Below are 19712 nucleotides of genomic sequence, written 5' to 3'. Positions count from 1 at the left end.
GCTATGTTTCAATCCACTGTGCCTACCCAAGATTGATCCATCAAGATTTTCCAGTGCAGTATAAATGGCAAGTTCTAACCAGCAAGATAGAGAACTGCTTTACCAACTCCATGTTCTACCCTCCACAAAAATACAAAAGCAGGAGGTAGGAACTGAAACAGAAAAGTATTTTATTTTACATTAAATCAGAATGCATAATGTGCAAATCATCAAAGCCAAAGCCAGAACAATATTAAGATCAGGGCTTGCACAAGGTCCTAGGTTTGATCCCCGGTCTGTGCAGAGTCAGCAGTTCTCAATCGGTTTTAGTATCTGGGTTTAGGGCGGGGGGGGGAAGGTATGGGATGGGGTAGAGAGAATAATTGGCTGGGATTCCTATTCTGATCGCTAACCAGTTGCTCTTGCTGCAAGTGCATGCGGACATCAGATGAGGACAGGATCGACCTGTGGTCTAGAGCCTACTGATATTAACTCCGCAGGATTCCTCAGGACTGTACCTCAGAAAACAAACCGCCAACCCTTCAGGAGAGAAGGGAAGGGAAAGGAGAAAACTTTGTAAAATAAAAACCCACAAGGCTTTTAGATCCTCTTGCGTACAGCACCCTCCCCCAGCCCAGTTCACCATGGACATATACACACACACATTACCTGCACATTTCATCACTTTTGATCAAAGAGTCAGTTCCAACTGTGCCAACCAGGAATTTAGGGCTCAACAATGGCAATCGAACATGTTGCAAGACCTGGGAAAAAATAATCAAAAGTACACATGCAAATGAGAAAAAAAAAAACAAGGAAACATAAATGCACTGTATGTTAGTCAGAAGTATAGTCTAGAAGCCCGAAGGCTGCAAAATGCAGCTTTGAAGCTTCTACTCTTAGCACAGATTTTTTTCTATATTCAAATCGAAAGACTGTCAGTGTTGGGGAATGGAAAATGTGCCCAAAGCAATGTTCCCTCTTTTTTTTTGGTGCACGGTCCCATTAACTGGCTGCACAGCCCACTCAAATTTTCATGCATGTGCGGTTTCTCCCATATAAAAGCCAGTGAGCGGCCTGCGTGGGGCCTCCAGACCGCCGCGCAGCTTAGCAGGAACATTGGCCCCTCAAGAACATCCCCAACCTCAAACCGGCATCACTGCTGCATCGACACAGCCCTTCCATTTCCCACATCAGTCTCATTTTGATAACCTCACTCAAGAATACAGTTACTGTAGTTCCACTATGCGGAACTGTGAAAAGCCGTGTGGTGTGGACTTTGCCCCATCAAACACTTGATTTCAATACTTCAGGCAGGTGGATGACTGCAAATATCCATCAAAAAATGTCTTGGATTATAGGTCATAAACAATACTACAGTGGAAACTGCTACGGTCACTTACTGACCTGTACTCACTCATTGCAGATTGAGAATCTGAACTGTCAGCAGAGAATTGAACTGGTGCAGTTTTGCCAATTTCTTGAAAAATGACATGTTCCTTTATGGGACAATGTATAAACTTTCTGGAATCAACTGAGCTTGCAATCTCCTGCATTCAGTACTCATTTTTGCCAACTCAGATAATTATTCCTCCTAACCTTGCAGTCTACCAGGCACTTCTGACACAACCTTCTCTTTCTTCCTTTATCGTTACCAAATCCTTTAAATATTTTTAACAATCATTCAACAGAAAATCAACCATCTCCAACCAGATCCTAAATCTTAACTGCTCTGAACAAGTGCAACTAAGCGACCACAATGCAGAGGACTCGGACAACCACTCTGTACAGGAGTATTCCCAATCACTTGTATTATCGGTTAACCTTGACCCCAAAACATGGCCACTTTATGAAAGGTGACCATAAACATAGCTTGAACTGTGGTGACTATCAATTTAAACGTGACTATATTAAACCAGTATTTATCAGTGTTCTCGACTGCCAGCTGCAATTCTCAATATTAGTCAATTAGTACAGGCCAGTAGGTGACTAGAACAGTTTCCATTGTAGGATTGTTTATGATCTATAACCAAAGACATTTTTGGTGGATATTTGCAACTATCTGCCTGAAGAATTTATCTAGTTAGACACTTCACAACTCTTTTACACAACTCTTTTACTGATATGCCCAAATTCCAGACGCTAACTGCACCCAACCCCTTTAAAACCCGTGAAGATATTGTCAAATTAGAGGATGCTGTTCAGTTCTAAACAATTTCCCCCCCCCCCCCTCGCAATTTTTTGGTATATTTTTGTGCTCACAGAGGTGAGGGACATTAGGCTAAAGGAACAGAACATATTCCCATGTTGGGCACCCAGTATCAATGGCACACAATTCCAGGTCAAGTACAGCACAGTTAGGTGCAGAACAAGTGTGACATCTGCTTCCCACACTATCTATATTGTGGTCTGAGTGAGATCATCATTTTGTAATTTGGACACATGGTAATTAAGAATCAGACTGAAACTGTTCAAACACATTTCAAACAGGCCCCTTACAGAAAACAAAGACATTCACCCCATCAATCGGACCTCGATTCAAACCCAGGTATCCGAGGTGAAAGGACAGCACGCTAATCCACTTTCCCATCCAGTCCCTGGCTTTCACCATTCTCTGTTACCTGAGCAAGTTGTCCTCTCCTCTCCTGAATGTTGTATTTGACCCACGACACAACAGCACTATACACCTGCTCCTCACTTCGCACATTCAACTCATCGCTGGAAATTATGTCAATCATCTGGTTCGCTGGCAGCAGCATGAACTCCTCACTCTCCATTACCTGGACAGAAGGGTTGAGAAACCAAACATTATTTGGAATATCATACAGGGAACTCTTAACCGGCACCTAAATAACCAGAAATCTCTTAACCGGCAAAATTCAGGAGTAGGTTCAGGTAAGTTTTACTTCATATTAGTGGCAGTTCCTGGATCTGTGGTTGTGTAACTGGGGTTCATGCACTTGTTGCTAAGCAACAGGGGCGCTTGGTCTGTGGCCGGAGTTCCGGCACATGTTGCTAAGCAACAGGGAAGCCTGGATTTGTTGCTGTGTACGGAGCTCTCGTACCTTTTAAACTATACCTCTCTGTAATCCGGACTTTTTGATAAACCGGCACCACGCCGGTGCCGGATAATAAAGAGTTTCCTGTACTAGAGCTGAACAGTCAAAGACAGCGGCTTTCAAAGCAGTCAAACCTGAACAAAAATATATCAATTTATGCCAGTACAAAAGGATGTCCTCGGTGAGCCGAGGATCACCACACATATTTATCAACAGTGAGAAGGTAAGGATGCATAAAGTCATTAAGTGGGCTTCGAAGAGAATTTTCTGATTTGTTAGACTGGAATCCACATGGGCGGGGAGGGGGGTGGTGGCGTAAGCAAGAAAGAATGAGGAATAATAATTACTGTGGATCGAACAAACAAAACCACATGATGAAATCCTTTCAGCCATATGAAGAACAGTAATGATTTCTAGTCCAATGTCTTTGAAGTATATACAATCAGCTGACCACACGCCAGAGTAGAGCAAACTTTGGAGTTAGTAGCTCTCTACACACTACAGTACTATGCCTGTACTCCTCTTGGCCACGATACCCAACTAACCATATTAAAAAGTTGCTATGCTCTGACTATAGCCAAGTGCCTCTAAATTTTGTATGCTTCATAAGACTGGAAGTATGATTATGGGGGCCTAATGAAGCTGGAGTTGAGACATTCCATCAATACCACATTACAATCCTCCAAGCAATCAATTTAGTCCATTAATACCTTGTTAAAAATGTATGAAGCAATAAAACAATATTTCTATTATAGTCATTTAAAAGCAAATCAGATACATCAACACCGAGCCTACAATTTATTGAAGGACTAACTGATCTCCCATGGAATTGTTCATCGTAAGTCAAGGATGCGTTGCTTTGTAATAACAGAAGCATTACAGCATGTAAATGCATAATGTATATGACAGAGGGGACTGTTCACGTTTTGAAAGCCCTTTCCTAATAGGCAAAAAGGGGCGGCCTTCAAGAAAGCGGTCTGCCGCAAAGGGAGAGCTGCATTTCACTGGGGCCACAAAGTGTACTGCCTGTGGGAAAGTGCTCTAAATAGGCACACCCGGAAATCAATTACAGGCTAATTGCTGTTGTTGAAAGTAGTTTCCATGCAGTTTGTAAATCCTTAGCTCCTTTCTTTGGCGAGATGCAGGTTAGCAATGAAACATCTATAAATTACTCCCCCCCCACCCCCATGTTCAGTTGTGATTTGTTGGTGTTTTTACAATGACGCAGTCTCTGCACTTTCAAGCTCGACACTTCAAAGCATGATGGACGCACTTCATGTAAAACAATGGCAATGCTCACAGAAGTCAGAGGGCTCAAGGACAGGAGCATTATACTGTGCAATAGACAATATATTACTCTGCTACTAAAGGGATAGTTAGGCGTAACCTGGCACAACCCTTTAAGGCTACAAGGTCTAATTGCTGCAACTTCCTGAAGTCAATTACAGGCTAAATGCCTGTTTCGGACCAGAGGTCAATGAGAAGGGATTTCCTTTTGCTGGTGAAGTTTTTTTCCCCCCCAAAAAAATACACTTAAAAAAAATTGTACAAGATTTGCATGTTAACAACTGAAGGTAACAGAAATTTACAGACAGTGAGACATCTGAAGTGTGATGAACATGAATTACACACATGTAAAGTTGTTATATTATAATCACAGATGCTCTTAACATGTATAAAACTCTTGCTGTATTTGACCAGATGCAGTTAACACACTGTCCAATATTTCAATTAAAAATTGAATTTCAAAACTGTATAAATACACCACACACTGTAGCACGAGCTGCAGAGAGTAAGGAGGTACCAGGTTCATTTCCTGGTTTGTGTTAAATTGGTTGATTTCAGGTCGGACAGCACTACAACTGGCGTCAATGCTTCCACGATAGGAAGGCACAGTGCCTATTATTCCTAATCGCTGGATAAATGAGTGCTCTCAAGCTGCCGCTAATTGGCAGTTTATAAAAAAAGTGTTTTAAAAGGCTTTTAAATATCTGGAGTTTTTAAAAATTGAAAGGCCCATCAGTGGCAGAAAAGAACTAGCAGTAAGAAACCATTAGAAAAAAAATTCTGTATCAGCCCTCTGCATTCTCAGGACCATGCACGAGTGTTCTGAAGGTGCAGGGAATTGGAGGAGAAATAAGCAATGTTTTAAAAATTGTACAAGAAGAATTGATGGGCAACTCTAAAATGATAGAGACGTGGCTTTGCTGCGGGACCTGGTTTACCCTCTGGACTCATTTCGAAAGTGTAAACTACAGTGACAAAAAAGAAAAGGCAGCAAACCTGGTCGGGAACAGAGGAGGGATGGATAGAAGGAGCGGCGGAGAGAAGCCCCAGACACGCAGAGCAGTGAACCTGGTCGGGAACAGAGAGGAGAGAGAAAAAGAAAAAATCCAGGATAGCTGGTAACTGATTGGTTGGTAAAGGTCCCATCATTTTTTTGCTCTTCAAGTTAGGGGCCGGGGTTAAATAGCTGGCTAGGAATTTAGCAGAAACTTGGAGATTAGTAACAATTAATACTGTATTAAATTAGTAACTGTTATAAGGGCCCAGAAATTCGGGTCGGGGGCTTCCCGCGGGTGCAAGCCCCCGACCTGCACTTACCTTGTGCGCCAGCCGTTGAGCTGTGGGCCCACGTGGAATTCCGATCCTGGGCCTCCTCCAACTGCTGGCGCGCAGTGCTTGCGTATCCCAGGGGCGCAGTTAGTTCAAAGCGTCCCCTGGGATCACATGGGCCATGGAGAGCCAATGGTAGCAGGGAATGCTTCATTCATAAGTTTGACAGGAAGGGCTGTCAAACCTATAAATACTATAAGCCCCAAAACATCACTAAAACCTCAAATAAATTTTAAAACATCACATTTTTAAAATAACTATAAATTACATGAAATAACTTCTAAACAATAATTTAAAATTTTGAAAAAATTAATTACATTTTCTAACTGGTCTTGCGCCTGCTTTTTAAAAAGTGTAACTGCTGGAGACTTAACCTCCCAGAGAAAGCTGCAAAAAAAACATAAGTTCGATGCGCACGCGCTGCCTCTCCAGCGCACGCATTCCACCCGTCAACCCCTTCTTTCAGGGAACGGAAGTTCCGGTTTCCCGCGCATGCGCAGTGCATGCACGAAACCGGCACTTTCGTTGGGCCTACAGGTGAGTACCCAGTGCGTACTCACGCGTGGGGATCCAAATTTCTGGGCCATTACATTAATAACTTGAACCAGATACATCTTAGTCTTAAGTTTCTGTAAGTTAGTTGATAGTCTATTAAATAGAGACATGGTAGGGCAGCTCAGTCCCACGGAATGCACATCCTGTGCCATGTGGGAAATTCAGGACGCTTCCCGTGTCCTGGATAACCACCTGTGCAAGAAGTGTCATTAGCTGGAGGAGCTTGAGCTCCGGGTTTCGGAGCTTGAGCAGCAGCTGGCGTCACTGCGGTGAGAGGCCGAGAGCTTCGTGAATAGCACGTTTCAGAAGCTGGTCAATCCGCAGCTAAGGAGTGCACAGGCAGAGAGGGAATGGGTGCCTACCAGACAGAAGAGGACGACCAGGCAGGTAGTGCAGGAGTCCCCGGAGTGCATCTCGCTCTCCAACCAGTATTCGGTTCAGAGTACTGGTGAGGGCGATGGTTCCTCTGGGGAGTACTGCCAGAGCCAAGTCCACGGCACCACAGGTGTCTCAGCTGCGGGGTGAGGGAGGAAGAGAGCAATAGTGATGGGGATTCGATAGTTAGGGGAGCAGACAGGCATTTCTGCAGCTGCAGATGTGACTCCAGGGTGGTATGTTGCCTCCCTGGTGCCAGAGTCAAGGATGTAACTGAGCAGCTGCAGAACATTCTGAGGGGGGAGGGTGAACAGCCAGAGGTCATGGCCTGTATTGGTACCAACGACATAGGTAGAAAGAGGGATGAGGTCCAGCAGGCAGACTTTTAGGGAGGTAGGAAAGTGATTAAAAAGCAGGACCTCAAAAGGTAGCAATCTCTGGATTACTCCCGGCGCCCCGCGCAAGTGAATATAGAAATAGGGGGATAGAGCAGCTGAATGTGTGGCTGGAGAGATGGTGCAGGAGGGAGGGCTTCAGATTCCTGGGGCATTGGGGCCGGTTCTGGGGGAGGTGGGACCTGTACAGGCCGGATGGGTTGCACCTCAACAGGGCCGGAACTAATATCCTCGCGGGGAGGTTTGCTAGTGCTGTTGGGGAGGGTTTAAACTAATTTGGCAGGGGGAGGGCACCAGGATGTAACATTAGAAAGGGGAAATAAAGTGCTAAAAAGATTGGGAGAAGCAGAGAGCACTAAAATAAGAAATAGCAAGGTATTATGTGGGGTCAAACTAAGAGAATACAAGATGGTCTAAGATGGGTTTACAGTGTATGTATGTGAATGCACGAAGCGTAGTAAACTAGGTAAGTGAGCTGCAGGCGCAAATAACCACATGGGAATATGATGTTGTGGCAATAACTGAGGCCTGGCTCAAAAAAGGGCAGGATTGGGTATTATGTATTCCTGGTTATAAGGTGTTCAGGAAAGGTGGGAGGTGGTGTGACAGTATTGGTTAAGGAGAATGTTAGTGCTGGAGAGGGAGAATATCCTGGAGGGGTCAAGGACAGAATCTATATGGCTAGAGTTAAAAAATAATAAAGGTGCCATTACACTACTGGGTGTATTCCACAGACCACCAAATAGTGGGAAAGATCTGGAGGAGCAAATTTACAGAGAAATTACAGAGAGGTGCAAGAACTATAGAGTGATAATGGGGGACTTCAACTATCCTAATATAGACTGGGATTGTAATAGTGTAAAGGGCAGAGAAGGGGAAGAATTTCTGAAGTGTGTTCAGGAGAACTTTCTTGATCAGTATGTTTCCGGCCCGACAAGGGAAGAGGCATTGCTGGATCTGGTTCTGGGGAATGAGGTAGGTCAAGTAGGTGAACATTTAGGGAACAGTGATCATAGTATCATAAGGTTTAGATTAGCTATGGAAAAGGACAGGGAGCAATCTAGAGTAAGAATGTTTAACTGAGGGAAGAGAACGGATCTGGTCCGGGTAAACTGGAATCAAAGATTGGCAGGCAAAACTGTAATGGAACAATGGGCTGCCTTTAAAGAGGAAATAGTTCAGGTACATTCCCACTAGGGGGAAAGGCAGGGCAACTAAAGTCAGGGCTCCCTGGATGACGAAACAGATAGCCAATATGATGAAGCAGAAAAAGAGCATGTATGACAGATGTCAGGTTGCAAATACATCTGAGAATCAGGCTCTATATAGAAAGGTCAGAGGAGAAGTGAAAAAGAAAAGGGGCAAAGAGAGGGTATGAGAATAGAATGGCAGCCAATATAAAATGGTAATCCAAAAGTCTTCTATAGGCATATAAATATTAAACTGGTAGTAAGAAGAGGGGTGGGGCCAATTAGGGACCAAAAAGGAGACCTACGCATGGAGGCAGAGGGTATGGCTGAGGTACTAAATGAGTACTTTGCATCTGTCTTCACCAAGGAAGAGGATGCTGCCATAGACATAGTGAAGGAGGAGGTAGTGGAGATACTTGATAGTATAAAAAATGATGATGAAGAGCTATTAGAAAGGCTGGCTGTACTTAAAAGTAGATAAATCATCAGGAGCATCCTAGGATGCTGAGGGAATTGAGGGCGGAAATTGCGGAGGTATTGGCCATAATATTCCAATCCTCCATAGATACGGGGGTGGTGCCAGAGGACTAGAGAATTGCAAATGTTACACCATTGTTCAAAAAAGGGTGTAAAGATAAACCCAGCAACTACAGGCCAGTCAGTTTAACCTCGGTAGTGGGGAAGCTTTTAGAAATTGTAAATCAGGGACAAAATTAACAGTCAGTCACTTAGATAGGTTTGGATTAATTAAGGAAAGCCAGCCGAATTTGTTAAAGACAAATCGTGTTTAACCAACTTGATCGAGTTTTTTGGATGAGGTAACAGAGAGGGTTGATAAGGGCAATGCGGTTGACGTAGTGTACATGGATTTCCAAAAGGCGTTCGACAAAGTGCCACATAATAGGTTTGCCAGCAAAGTTGAAGCCCATGGAATAAAAAGGGACAGTGGCAGCATGGATACGGAATTGGCTCAGTGACAGGAAACAGAGAGTAGTGGTGAACGGTTGTTTTTCGGACTGGAGGAAGGTGTACAGTGGTGTTCCCCAGGGGTCGGTTCTAGGACCACTGCTTTTCTTGATATATATTAATGACTTGGACGTGGGTGTACAGGGCACAATTTAAATTTTGCAGATGACACAAAACTTGGAAGTATAGTGAACAGTGAGGAGGAGAGTGCTAGACTTCAGGAAGACAGACAGGCTGGTGAAATGGGCGGACACGTGGCAGATGAAATTTAATGCAGAAAAGTGTGAAGTGATACATTTTGGTAGAATGAGGAGAGGACATATAAACTAAATGGTAAATTCTAAAGGGAGTGCACAAACAGAGAGACCTATGGGTATGCGTGCACAAATCGTTGAAGGTGGCAGGGCAGGTTGGGAAAGCAATTAAAAAGGCTTACAGGATCCTGGGCTTCAGAAATAGAGGTATAGAGTACAAAAGTGTGGAAATTATGATGAACCTGTATAAAACACTGGTTCAGCCCCTACTGGAATAGTGTGTCCAATTCTGGGCACCACACTTTAGGAAGGATGTGAAGGCCTTGGAGAAGGTGCAGAAAAGATTTACGAGAATGATTCCAGGAATGAGAGACTTCAGTTACGTTGATAGACTGGAGAAGCTGGGGTTGTTCTCCTTGGAGCAGAGAAGAATTAGAGGAGATTTGATCGAGGTGTTCAAAATCATGAGGGGTCTGGACAGAGTAGATAGAGAGAAACTGTTCCCATTGGCGGAAGGGTCGAGAACCAGAGGACACAGATTTAAGGTGACTGGCAAAAGAACCAAAGGCGACATGAGGAAAAAACTTTTTAATACAGCGAGTGGTTAAGATCTGAAATGTGCACTGCCTGAAAGGGTGGAGGAGGCAGGCTCAATCTTATCTTTCAAAAAGGGAGTTGGATAAGTATCTGAAGGGAAAAAAATTTGCAGGGCTACGGGGAAAGGGCGGGGGAGTGGGATTAACTGAGTGTCGGCACGGGCTCAATTGGCCTTCTTCCGTGCTGTAACCATTCTATGATTCTACATTTTTGTAACCTTTAGAACTAGATCAGTTCAGTAATACAGCTGGTCTCTTAAGGAAGCAAGAATAACACTGCAATTTCAAATTTAAGCAAAAATGATGACATTAACTCTTAAATTAGACTGCATTCATTTCGTGAATGTACATGAGATGACTCGACTACCATATTTATATTTCCAAATTTTACACAAGATTCCTTGTTCTGATGAGTAATAAAAAAGGGTATAGAACAAGGACAGGGTAGATTCATAGTACTGCCGTCAAGCGCTTTTGTCACGCACAAGCCTCAGAAGAACGGAAGGGATGGGGTACTGGTCACAAGTGTCCCCAGTCCAAATCCCACTAATACTGTAGCTTAGCCATTGAAGTTTTAAAATCGCAGTTTTGGGTTTTCAAAAAAAAACCTGCTTGCAAAAAAAATGAAGGTGACCCCGAGTCACAGCAGAGAAGCAGAATTCCTCACCTCTTGAAAGTTGTGCTGTGTAAACTTATCTGCCACCCGCAGCAATTCCCGACAAGCATGAGTGTCAGCGAATGCCCGAATTCCCAAACAATTGGACGGATCAAGCTGTCGCTTTAAAAATTCACAGCAGGTCTCCTGGATCTCAGTCAGCTGTAATAAGCAAGCAGCTGGCAGCAGAGTCTGGACATTGTTCTCCTCCACAATAATCTGCGACGTGTATGCAAATTCAATGAGTAATTCCATGGCATGTTCATCGATGTCCCGAATCAGAACTTCCGTCTGCCTGCTTTCCGCAAGTTCACTGGTGAACATTGCATGGAAGTATGGGCTGCAGGCCGCAAGCACCACCCGATGGGCGTAGATTTTCTTCAGCCCAACGACAAGCACGACGTCGCACAGGCCCTGGTTTCTCCTCAGTTGGTTGATGGCGTCCAGAGTGAGTCGGGGGTGTTTCTCAGAGACATAATGCATGCGCGCAGGTTGAGGCAGGCCTTCGGGAAGCCGGTTTGGATCGCCAGTGGTACATCGGCTGGTCACATCCATTCCCGTTACCACTGGAGACATGAAAAGATCTGGGGGTGGGGGGGGGGGGGGGGAAAGAAATCAAAATTAGCATTGTGCTATACAGGAAACTTTCTGGTATCCGGCACTGACGGGACCGAGCTGGTGCCGTACCATCAAAACTGCCATAAAAACCAGCGCTAATGTTAAAACATACGGAGCTTTTGAGCTCCGTGTGAATCAACAAACCCTGTTGCTTAGCAACAGCTTCAAAACAGTCCGCCGCAGCTTAAAAGCGTCTCTGTAGCTAAGCAACAGCTTCAGCTGGACCTTGCAGAGCATGACTGGAAAAAAAAAAGCAACGAGAAGTAAAAAAACTTATAGGAAACGGCTCCTGAATTTTGCCGGTAGATAAAGCTTTCCGGACATTTAACCTCTGGTTAAACGAAAGTTTCCTGTACTATGCTCATTAACTTTCATCCATTGCCAACTTTGATGATGCCTCAGCTAGACCCTCTCTGTTAACACACATGGCTCTGGTAATCTGGCCTTGATTAGAAGGCACACAACACCAGGTTATAGTCCAACAGCTTTATTTGAGATCACAAGCTTTTGGAGTGCTGCTCCTTCGTCAGGTCACCTGACGAAGGAGCAGCGCTCCGAAAGCTTGTGATCTCAAATAAAGCTGTTGGACTATAACCTGGTGTTGTGTGCCTTCTCACATTTGTCCACCCCAGTCCAACACCGGCATCTCCACATCTTGATTAGAAGGGCAAGTGTTTAGCCTGAAGACCTGTCCAAAGACAATGGTAACTCGAGTGACAAGAAGGATGATCATTCACCAGTCTTCTCAGGACAGTTCCAATCCCTCTTAACCAGACAACTAAAATTACAGTAGTTCAACTTGCTTTCAAGACAAAATGTGAAAGCCAGATAGGCTTTGAGCACTGATCACAGAAGCCGGTTGAACCATTTTATTCATTCAAACTTTAAAAAGCTTTATTAAACTATAGTTTCTGCAGCAAGCCATATGCTCATGACGTAGAATGTCCAGAAGGTCATTCAACCCAACTGGTCTATGCCGGTGTTTATGCTCCATATGAGCCTCCGCCCACTCCTCTACATCTAACCCTATCAGCGTATCCCTCTATTCCTTTCTCCTTCATGTGCTTATCTAGCTTCCCCTTAAATGTATCTGTGCTATTCGCCTCGATGACTCCTTGAGGTAGTGAGTTCCACATTCTTACCACTCTCTGGGTAAAGAAGTTTCTCCCGATTCCCTATTGGATTTATTAGTGACTATCTTATATTTATGGCCCCTAGTTTTGGTCTTCCCCACGAGTGGCAACATCTTCTCTACGTCTACCTTATCAAACCCTTCCATAATCATAAAGACCTGGATCTGGTCATCTCTCAGCCTTCTATTATCTAGAGAAAAAGAGCTCTAGCCTATTCTGAAATATATCCTCTCAGTTTGTATATCATCCTTGAGAATCTTTTGTGCACCTTCTCCAATGTCTTTATATCCTATTTATAATATGGGGACCAGAACTGTGTACAGTACTCCAAGTGTGGTCTAACCAAGGTTTGATACAAGCTTAACATCACTTCTCTGCTTTTCAATCCTATCCCTCTAGAAATGAGCCCAGTGCTTGGTTTGCTTATTTTTTTTAAATGGCCTTATTATTCTGGCACGGACTCGATGGGCCGAATGGCCTCCTTCTGTGCCACTGACTCTAGGACTCTATTAACCTGCTACTTTTAATGTTTTGTGTATCTGTACCTCTTGATCCCTTTGCTCCTCTACCCCAGTTAGACTCATTATCCAAGCATTATCCTATTCTTCCTCCTAAAATGTAACACCTCATGCTTGTCTATATTGAAATTAATTTGCCAATTACCCTCCCATTTTGCAAGTTTATTAATGTCTTCTTGTACTTTGTCGCAGTCTTCCACAGTATTAACTATCTCCCCCAATTTGGTGTCGTCTGCAAATTTTGAAATTGTACTTGATTCCCAAGTCCAAATCGTTTATGTAAATTGTGAACAACAGTGATCACAGTAGCGATCCTTGTGAAACACCACTTCCCACCTTTTGCCAGTCTGTCTGAGTAGCTACTCTCAACTCCTACAGTTTTCTGTTTGGATAGCAAGCTGGCTCTCCATTCTGCTACTAGTCCCCTGACTCCACATGCTCTGACCATTTCAGCTGAAAGCAACATCAGTCTATCATCATACTTCAGATTGTGATGTTATGCACCTAAATAAAATGTTTACTCTGCATGAACAGAAGTTACGTAACTCAAAAGTACATTATTGGTACCATCAGGGAGAATTTTTGTGCTCAAGTTGCTAAACACAAAATTTCACCAAATTAAAAGGGCTAATTACATCAAATGCTACTGAAAGTCCAGATTTAGATCCAAACCCACTACTTCAGCCCTTATGCAACAGATGAACTTTGGAAAAAATGGACTCTAAACTCTCTTCAAAGCTACAAGCAGGCAGTTTTAAGGATCAAAGACAAACAGATGTGTGGTTAAAGTGCTTAAGTGGTGCAGAGTACACAGACTTATCAAAATGTTTTGCAATATCTGACCTCCAATGATTATTAACCGAGGCCTACAAACCTCCAGCTTGGAGTCTAGTTGCAATCCAGATAGCATGGACAACTTGCCTTCCTAAAAAGGACAAAATGCCTTTCAAAGATGAAAAGAGTAATGTTTCTCTTGCCCTGAAGGTGTTGACATTCACTTGCTAGGGTACGGTTCCATGGGTGCTGGCCACCCTCCGTGGCTGTTCTTTATATGCGAGTCCAGGTAGCCAATCAGCTGCACGCACAATTCCCCGCAATAGTCACTGAACAGCAGAGCCCCGGTAGATATTTATTCAACTTTTCACCTCCACACTTAAAATCCATTATTTCCATTCATTTTGATTCCACTCTCTTGCTACATACCTTTTTCCCCTCCGAGGGAGGCTGGTAACCAACCTGTTCAGTCCTGATTATCTGGCCAAGATAAGGACAACTGCAGGCTGCTTAGTTACCAGGGCACAGAAGCATGTCCCCAGCAGCTTTTAATGTTATTGAAAATTTGGCATTTTATGTAACAGAAAACAGAATATTATGTGCCAGCTGTGGCTCAGTGGGCAGCACTCTCGCCTGAGTCAGAAGGTCGTGGGTTCAAGTTCCGCTCCAGAGACTTGAGCACAAATTCTAGGCTGACACTCCCAGTGCAGTACTGAGGGAGTGCTGCACTGTCGGAGGTGCCGTCTTTCAGATGAGACGTTAAACAGAGGCCCTGTCTGCTCTCTCAGGTGGACGTAAGAGATCCCATGGCACTATTTTAAAGAAGAGCAGGGGAGTTCTCCCCGGTGTCCTGGCCAATATTTATCCCTCAATCAACATCACTAAAAAACAGATTATCTGCTCATTATCACACTGCTGTTTGTGGGAGCTTGCTGTGCACAAATTGGCTGCCGCGTTTCCTACATTACAACAGTGACTCCACTTCACAAAGTACTTCATTCGCTGTAAAGTGCCTTGGGTCGTCCAGTGGTCGTGAAAGGCGCTATATAAATGCAAGTCTTTTTTTTATTTGTAACTTGCACAAGCACAAAAGTAAAGATGTATTGAAACAGTGACAGAACAGCCTCACACCTGCTGCTTGCACTGTAAATAATACTGTTGAGAAAGTGGTAAAGGAATGCTGGAAAGAAACAGCTGGTCAGCGGGTGTGGATTTGTGCAGTTATCTACAGAGGAGATCACAGAAATATTTTGAAGAGCTGAAATACCTTACTCTTCTAATGGGTCAGCTGGTTAAGGCAGCAAGTTAAGCTACGCAAACAGACCACAAAAGGTAGCAGGCTCGATGCCCCAGTGTGTGTTGGGTTAGTTGATCTCTGCCAAGGCTGTAGTAGCAAAGCCTCAATTTTAAAATTTGCATCCTTGTTTTCAAATCCTTCCATGGCCTCACCCCCTCCCCATCTCTGTAACTCCCTCCAGCCCTACAACCTTCCGAGATCTCGGCGCTACTCCAATTCTTGCCTCTTGCACTTCTCCCGATTTTCTTCGCTCCACCATTGGTGGCCGTGTCTTCAGCTGCCTGGGCTCGAAGCTCTGGAATTCCGTCCCCAAGCCTCTCTGCCCAACACTCCTCCTTTAAGACCCTCCTTAAAACCTACCAGTTTGACCAAGGTTTTGGTCACCTATCCTCCTATCTCCTTACATGGTTTGGTGCCAAATTTTGTTTGATAACGCTCCTGTGAAGCGCCTTGGGACGTTAAAAGCACTATATAAACGCAAGTTGTTGTTGTTGCTACAATTGACCTCAGCACCCTGGGGCTAAGGAGGGGAAAATCACCCACAGGTCCACCATCTGGTGACCTCTGCTTGAAGTTCTGTATGTACACGTGCTTATATGAGGCAAGGACAGTGTTGTAATTGCTGTGATATACTCCCTTGGTTAATTTGCCTTGTTTACACATGAATGATGGTCATTTGGGCAAGGTAGAAAGCAACACCTTCAGAAGAGGTGGGTTGGCAGCAAAAATAATTCACTGAAATGGAGGTGTATAAAATTATGAGGGGCCTAGATAGAGTGGCTAGGAAGGACCTATTTCCCGTAGCAGAGGGGTCGATAACCAGGGGGGCAGAGATTTAAAGTAATTGGTCAGAGGTTGAGAGGGGAGTGGAGGAGAAATGTTTTCACCGAGGCGGTGGTGGGGGTCTGGAACTCACTGCCTGAAAGGGTGGTAGAGGCAGAAACCCTCATCGCATTTAAAAAGTACTTGGATATGCACTTGAAGTGCCGTAACCCACAGGGCTACGGACCAAGAGCTGGAAAGTGGGATTAGGCTGGATCGCTCTTTGTCGACCGGCACGGACCAAGATGGGCCGAATGGCCTCCTTCTGTGCTGAAAATTTCTATGAAATCCTGGTTTATACTTAAAATCTGGACCATAACACCTTTAAAAAAAAAAGTCAATGTTCATGCTCTCAAAAATGACCTTTACCATAATCCAGATTAAATGTCCTGGACTGAACAGCAAAACTATCAGGAAACAAAGTTTCAGAAAGGATATGAAGAGTTTTTTTTAAAAGCACTGTGAAAAGGATTGTTAGTTTTGGGTAAAAGGCACTGTAAGAGTTACACGGCACATTTCTGTTCATCACATGAAGGCAACGCAAGGTTAGGACATAACCTAAATTATACCATTGCTTTCCAAGGGCATACACTTTCTGTAGCCATACACCTACCCAAGTGTGGCTGGCAGTACAAGGACAGTACGTATTAGAGCAGTGACTCTCAGTCCCACGGAGCCGGTTTTCAGGAGAGTTCCCTATCTGAGCTATGCCAAGCAAAGAATGCAACGTGGAGACGGCAATATGGGATGAGAAAATGCTGGAAACACTCAGCAGTCAGGCAGCACCTGCGGAGTGAGAGAGAGGGTTAACGTTTCAGGCCGATGACCTTATGGCAATGTGGGGATGGGAAGAAATGGCAATGTGGGGATGGGAAGAAAAGATTACAATCAAAAGAAAGTTATGATTTGACAACCCATGAAGCATAAAATCCAGACAGACTTGAAGGTTTCTCCTGGCTGAGAAATCTAGAACACGGGGTCACAGTCACAGAATAAGGGGTCGGCCATTTAGGACTGAGATGAGGAGGAATTTCTTCAGGCTCGAAGGGCCAAATGGCCTACTCCAGCTCCTATTTCTTATGCTCTTATGTTAAGGTGAATGGCATACAAAGAAAAAAAAAACTTGCATTTATATAGCACCTTTCACAGCCTCAGGACATCACAAAGCACTTTACAGCCAACAAAGTACTTTTTGAAGTGTAGTCACTGTTGTAATGTAGAAAACACAGCAGCCAATTTGCAAACAGCAAGCTCCCTTAAACAGCAATGTGACAATGACTAGATAAACTGTATTAGTGATGTTGATTGAGGGATAAATATTGTCCAGGACACCGGGGAGAACTCCCCTGCTCTTCTTCGAAATAGTGGCTGTGGGATCTTTTAAGTCCACCCGAGAGAGCAGATGGGGCCTCGGTTTACATAGAAACATAGAAGATAGGAGCAGGAGTAGGCCATTTGGCCCCTCGAGCCTGCTCCGCCATTCAATGAGATCATGGCTGATCATCCAAATTCAGTACCCTGTCCCTGCCTTCTCCCCATATCCCTTGATCCCTTTAGCCTTAAGAAATATATTCAACTCCTTCTTGAATATATTTAATGAATTGGCCTCCACTGCCTTCTGTGGTAGAGAATTCCACAGGTTCACCACTTTCTGGGTGAAGAAATTCCTCATCTCAGTCCTAAATGGCTGACCCCTTATCCTTAGACTGTGACCCCTGGTTCTGGACCCCCCAGCCATCGGGAACATCCTTCCTGCATCCAGTCTGTCCAGTCCTGTTAGAATTTTATAAGTTTCAATGAGATCCCCCCTCATTCTTCTAAAAGGTTTAATGCCTCATCCGAAAGATGGCACCTGTGCAACAGTGCGGCGCTCCCTCAGCACCGCCCTGCACTGGGAGCGTCAGCCAGATTTTTTGTGTACTCAAATCTCTGGAGTGGGACTTTGAACCCACAACCTTCTGACTCCAAGTCAAGGGCGCTGCCCACTGAGCCGAGTCAAAATATGTTCCAAATTATTTATCAGAAGGCACCATCTCCAATCTGTCTCATCACAGAGTGAGGCAGCACAGCAGGAGGCCATTCAGCCCATCGTGCCTGTGCTAGCTCTCTGGTGGAGTTCTCTCCCAACTGGTCCCACAGCCCTGCTAAAAACAAATTCCTTATAAGTATTTATCCAATTCTCTTTTTTTTTTGGCAGGTCAAGCACTGTGGCGGGTGCCAACTCAGTCCAACTCCAACTCCGCCGCTAAACCCTCCATTTTGGAAAACAATGCAACTTACCAGGAGGCGGCCTGAGGCCGGACACAAGCGAGGACTCGAGCCTCGAGCCCCGAACCCCTTCACTGGGGCAGCGGCCCGGGGGCAGCGGCACCCCCACCCGCCATCACCTCCACACAAATATATTCACAACTTTAAAACAAAAAACCCATACAAACTCTTCATCTGGAAGTTGCACGTCACTCGTTGGACTATTTCTTCACTATAAACCAAACACATCCCAACCCATCGCGGACACTCGCTCCCACAGGGACAAGGACCAAACGCTGAAGGACTGACGCGCCCCCAGCCCAGCCCAACCCCCTCCCTCCGCCTCCGCTCATAGGCTTCAATCATTCCCCCTGTCGGCCCATTCCGCATTCTGATACGGCGCTCACACTGCCAATCATTCTAAACAGGTCCCGCCCCCTCCATATCCCGCCTTCAGCCCCTGCTCATCGGCTCCAATCACCCTGACAGATCATTCCACGTTTTGATACGATGCATGAACTGCCAATCATTCTTAACTGGCCCCGCCCCCCACCTGTGCTCATAGGCTCTAATCAATCACCTTGACGGACCATACCGCGCTTTGATAGGATGCTTCGACTGCCAATCATTCTAACAAGCCCCACTCCCGTCCCGGATTGGAGTTTAAAAATGCCATATATTTTGCCTATTTCACGCTTAGAAAATGTCTCCAATCAGTCTCAATCTTTTACTCCCTATCCCTGTCAACTGTTGGCTCAGTGCGTAGCACACTTGCCTCCGAGTTAGAAAGTCAAGTCTCACTCTATAGACTTGAGCACAAAATCTAGGCTGACACTCCAGTGCAGTGCTTTTTTTTAAATTTGAACATTTTATTTACAGCTAATGACATTTACAGAGCTCAAGTCTCGGCTCTTTGTGCAAAGTCACAAGCCATCATTGCCTACAAGGCAGGGGTCCCAGTCTCTTCAAGTTGATGATGTGATCTCCAAGCTTCTTGATCATCTTCACTTGTTCAAACAGATAGTGGGTCTCCAGGAATTCACACAAATGAGGGTCGGCGCTCCCAGTGGAGAGTTTGTGCAGATCCAGCAGACTCTGGTTGACATTCTTCTCCATCTGCAGGGCTCTCTGCATCGCTGAGCGGAGCCTCCTGCTCTCCCGGCCAAACAAATGAACTGTATCCAGTGCAGTGCTGAGGGAGTCTTCTTCTTCTTAGGCAGTTCCTCGGAACCGAGGATGACTTGCTTCCACATTAAAAATGAATTGGCAGGTAACTGATGAGTCCAATGCGGGACCTACAGTCTCTGTCACAGGTGGGGCAGACGGTGGTTGAAGGGGCGGGTGGGTGGGGTGCTTGGGTTGACGTGCGCTCCTTGCGCTGCCTGCGCTTGGCTTCCGCTTGCTCCTGGCGAAGAGACTCGAGGTGTTCGGCGCTTTCCTGGATGCTTCTCCTCTTCTTTGTGTGGCCTTGGGCCAGGGATTCCCAGGTGTTGATGGGGCTGTTACACTTTTTCAAGGAGGCTTTGAGGGTGTCCATGAAGCATTTCCTCTGCCCACCTGGGGCTCTCTTGCCGTGCCGGAGCTCCAAGTAGAGCGCTTGTTTTGGGAGTCTCGTATCGGGCAGTGCTGAGGGAGTGCTGCACTGTTGGAGGTGCTGTCTTTC

At 45.0% G+C, this 19712-nt stretch overlaps 1 protein-coding gene across 5 annotated transcripts in view; it reads right to left on the bottom strand.

Annotated features, from left to right (window-relative positions):
• LOC147101670 (kelch-like protein 20) overlaps positions 1–18375 on the bottom strand; it is a 70573-nt gene extending 52198 nt beyond the window's left edge. For 2 of the 5 annotated variants that reach the window (XM_085965440.1, XM_085965442.1), the window contains exons 1-5: positions 18083–18375; positions 16416–16588; positions 10653–11224; positions 2601–2759; positions 649–743 (exon numbers count right to left, since the gene is read on the bottom strand). In XM_085965440.1, coding sequence (XP_085821566.1) covers positions 649–743; positions 2601–2759; positions 10653–11216 — 818 coding nt within the window. In that variant the 5' untranslated portion in view covers positions 11217–11224; positions 16416–16588; positions 18083–18375. The remainder of the gene's footprint in view (positions 1–648; positions 744–2600; positions 2760–10652; positions 11225–16415; positions 16589–18082) is intronic. The other 3 variants (XM_085965443.1, XM_085965444.1, XM_085965441.1) reach the window with 2 other exon arrangements.
• Between the last annotated feature and the right edge of the window lie 1337 nt (positions 18376–19712).

The sequence above is a fragment of the Somniosus microcephalus genome, chromosome 23 (assembly GCF_052327205.1).
Source record: "Somniosus microcephalus isolate GS21.2 chromosome 23, FLI_Smic_1.0, whole genome shotgun sequence".
Taxonomy (NCBI): domain Eukaryota; kingdom Metazoa; phylum Chordata; class Chondrichthyes; order Squaliformes; family Somniosidae; genus Somniosus; species Somniosus microcephalus.
Note: the sequence above shows the minus strand (reverse complement) of the source record. Positions and strands in the feature narration are given on the sequence as shown.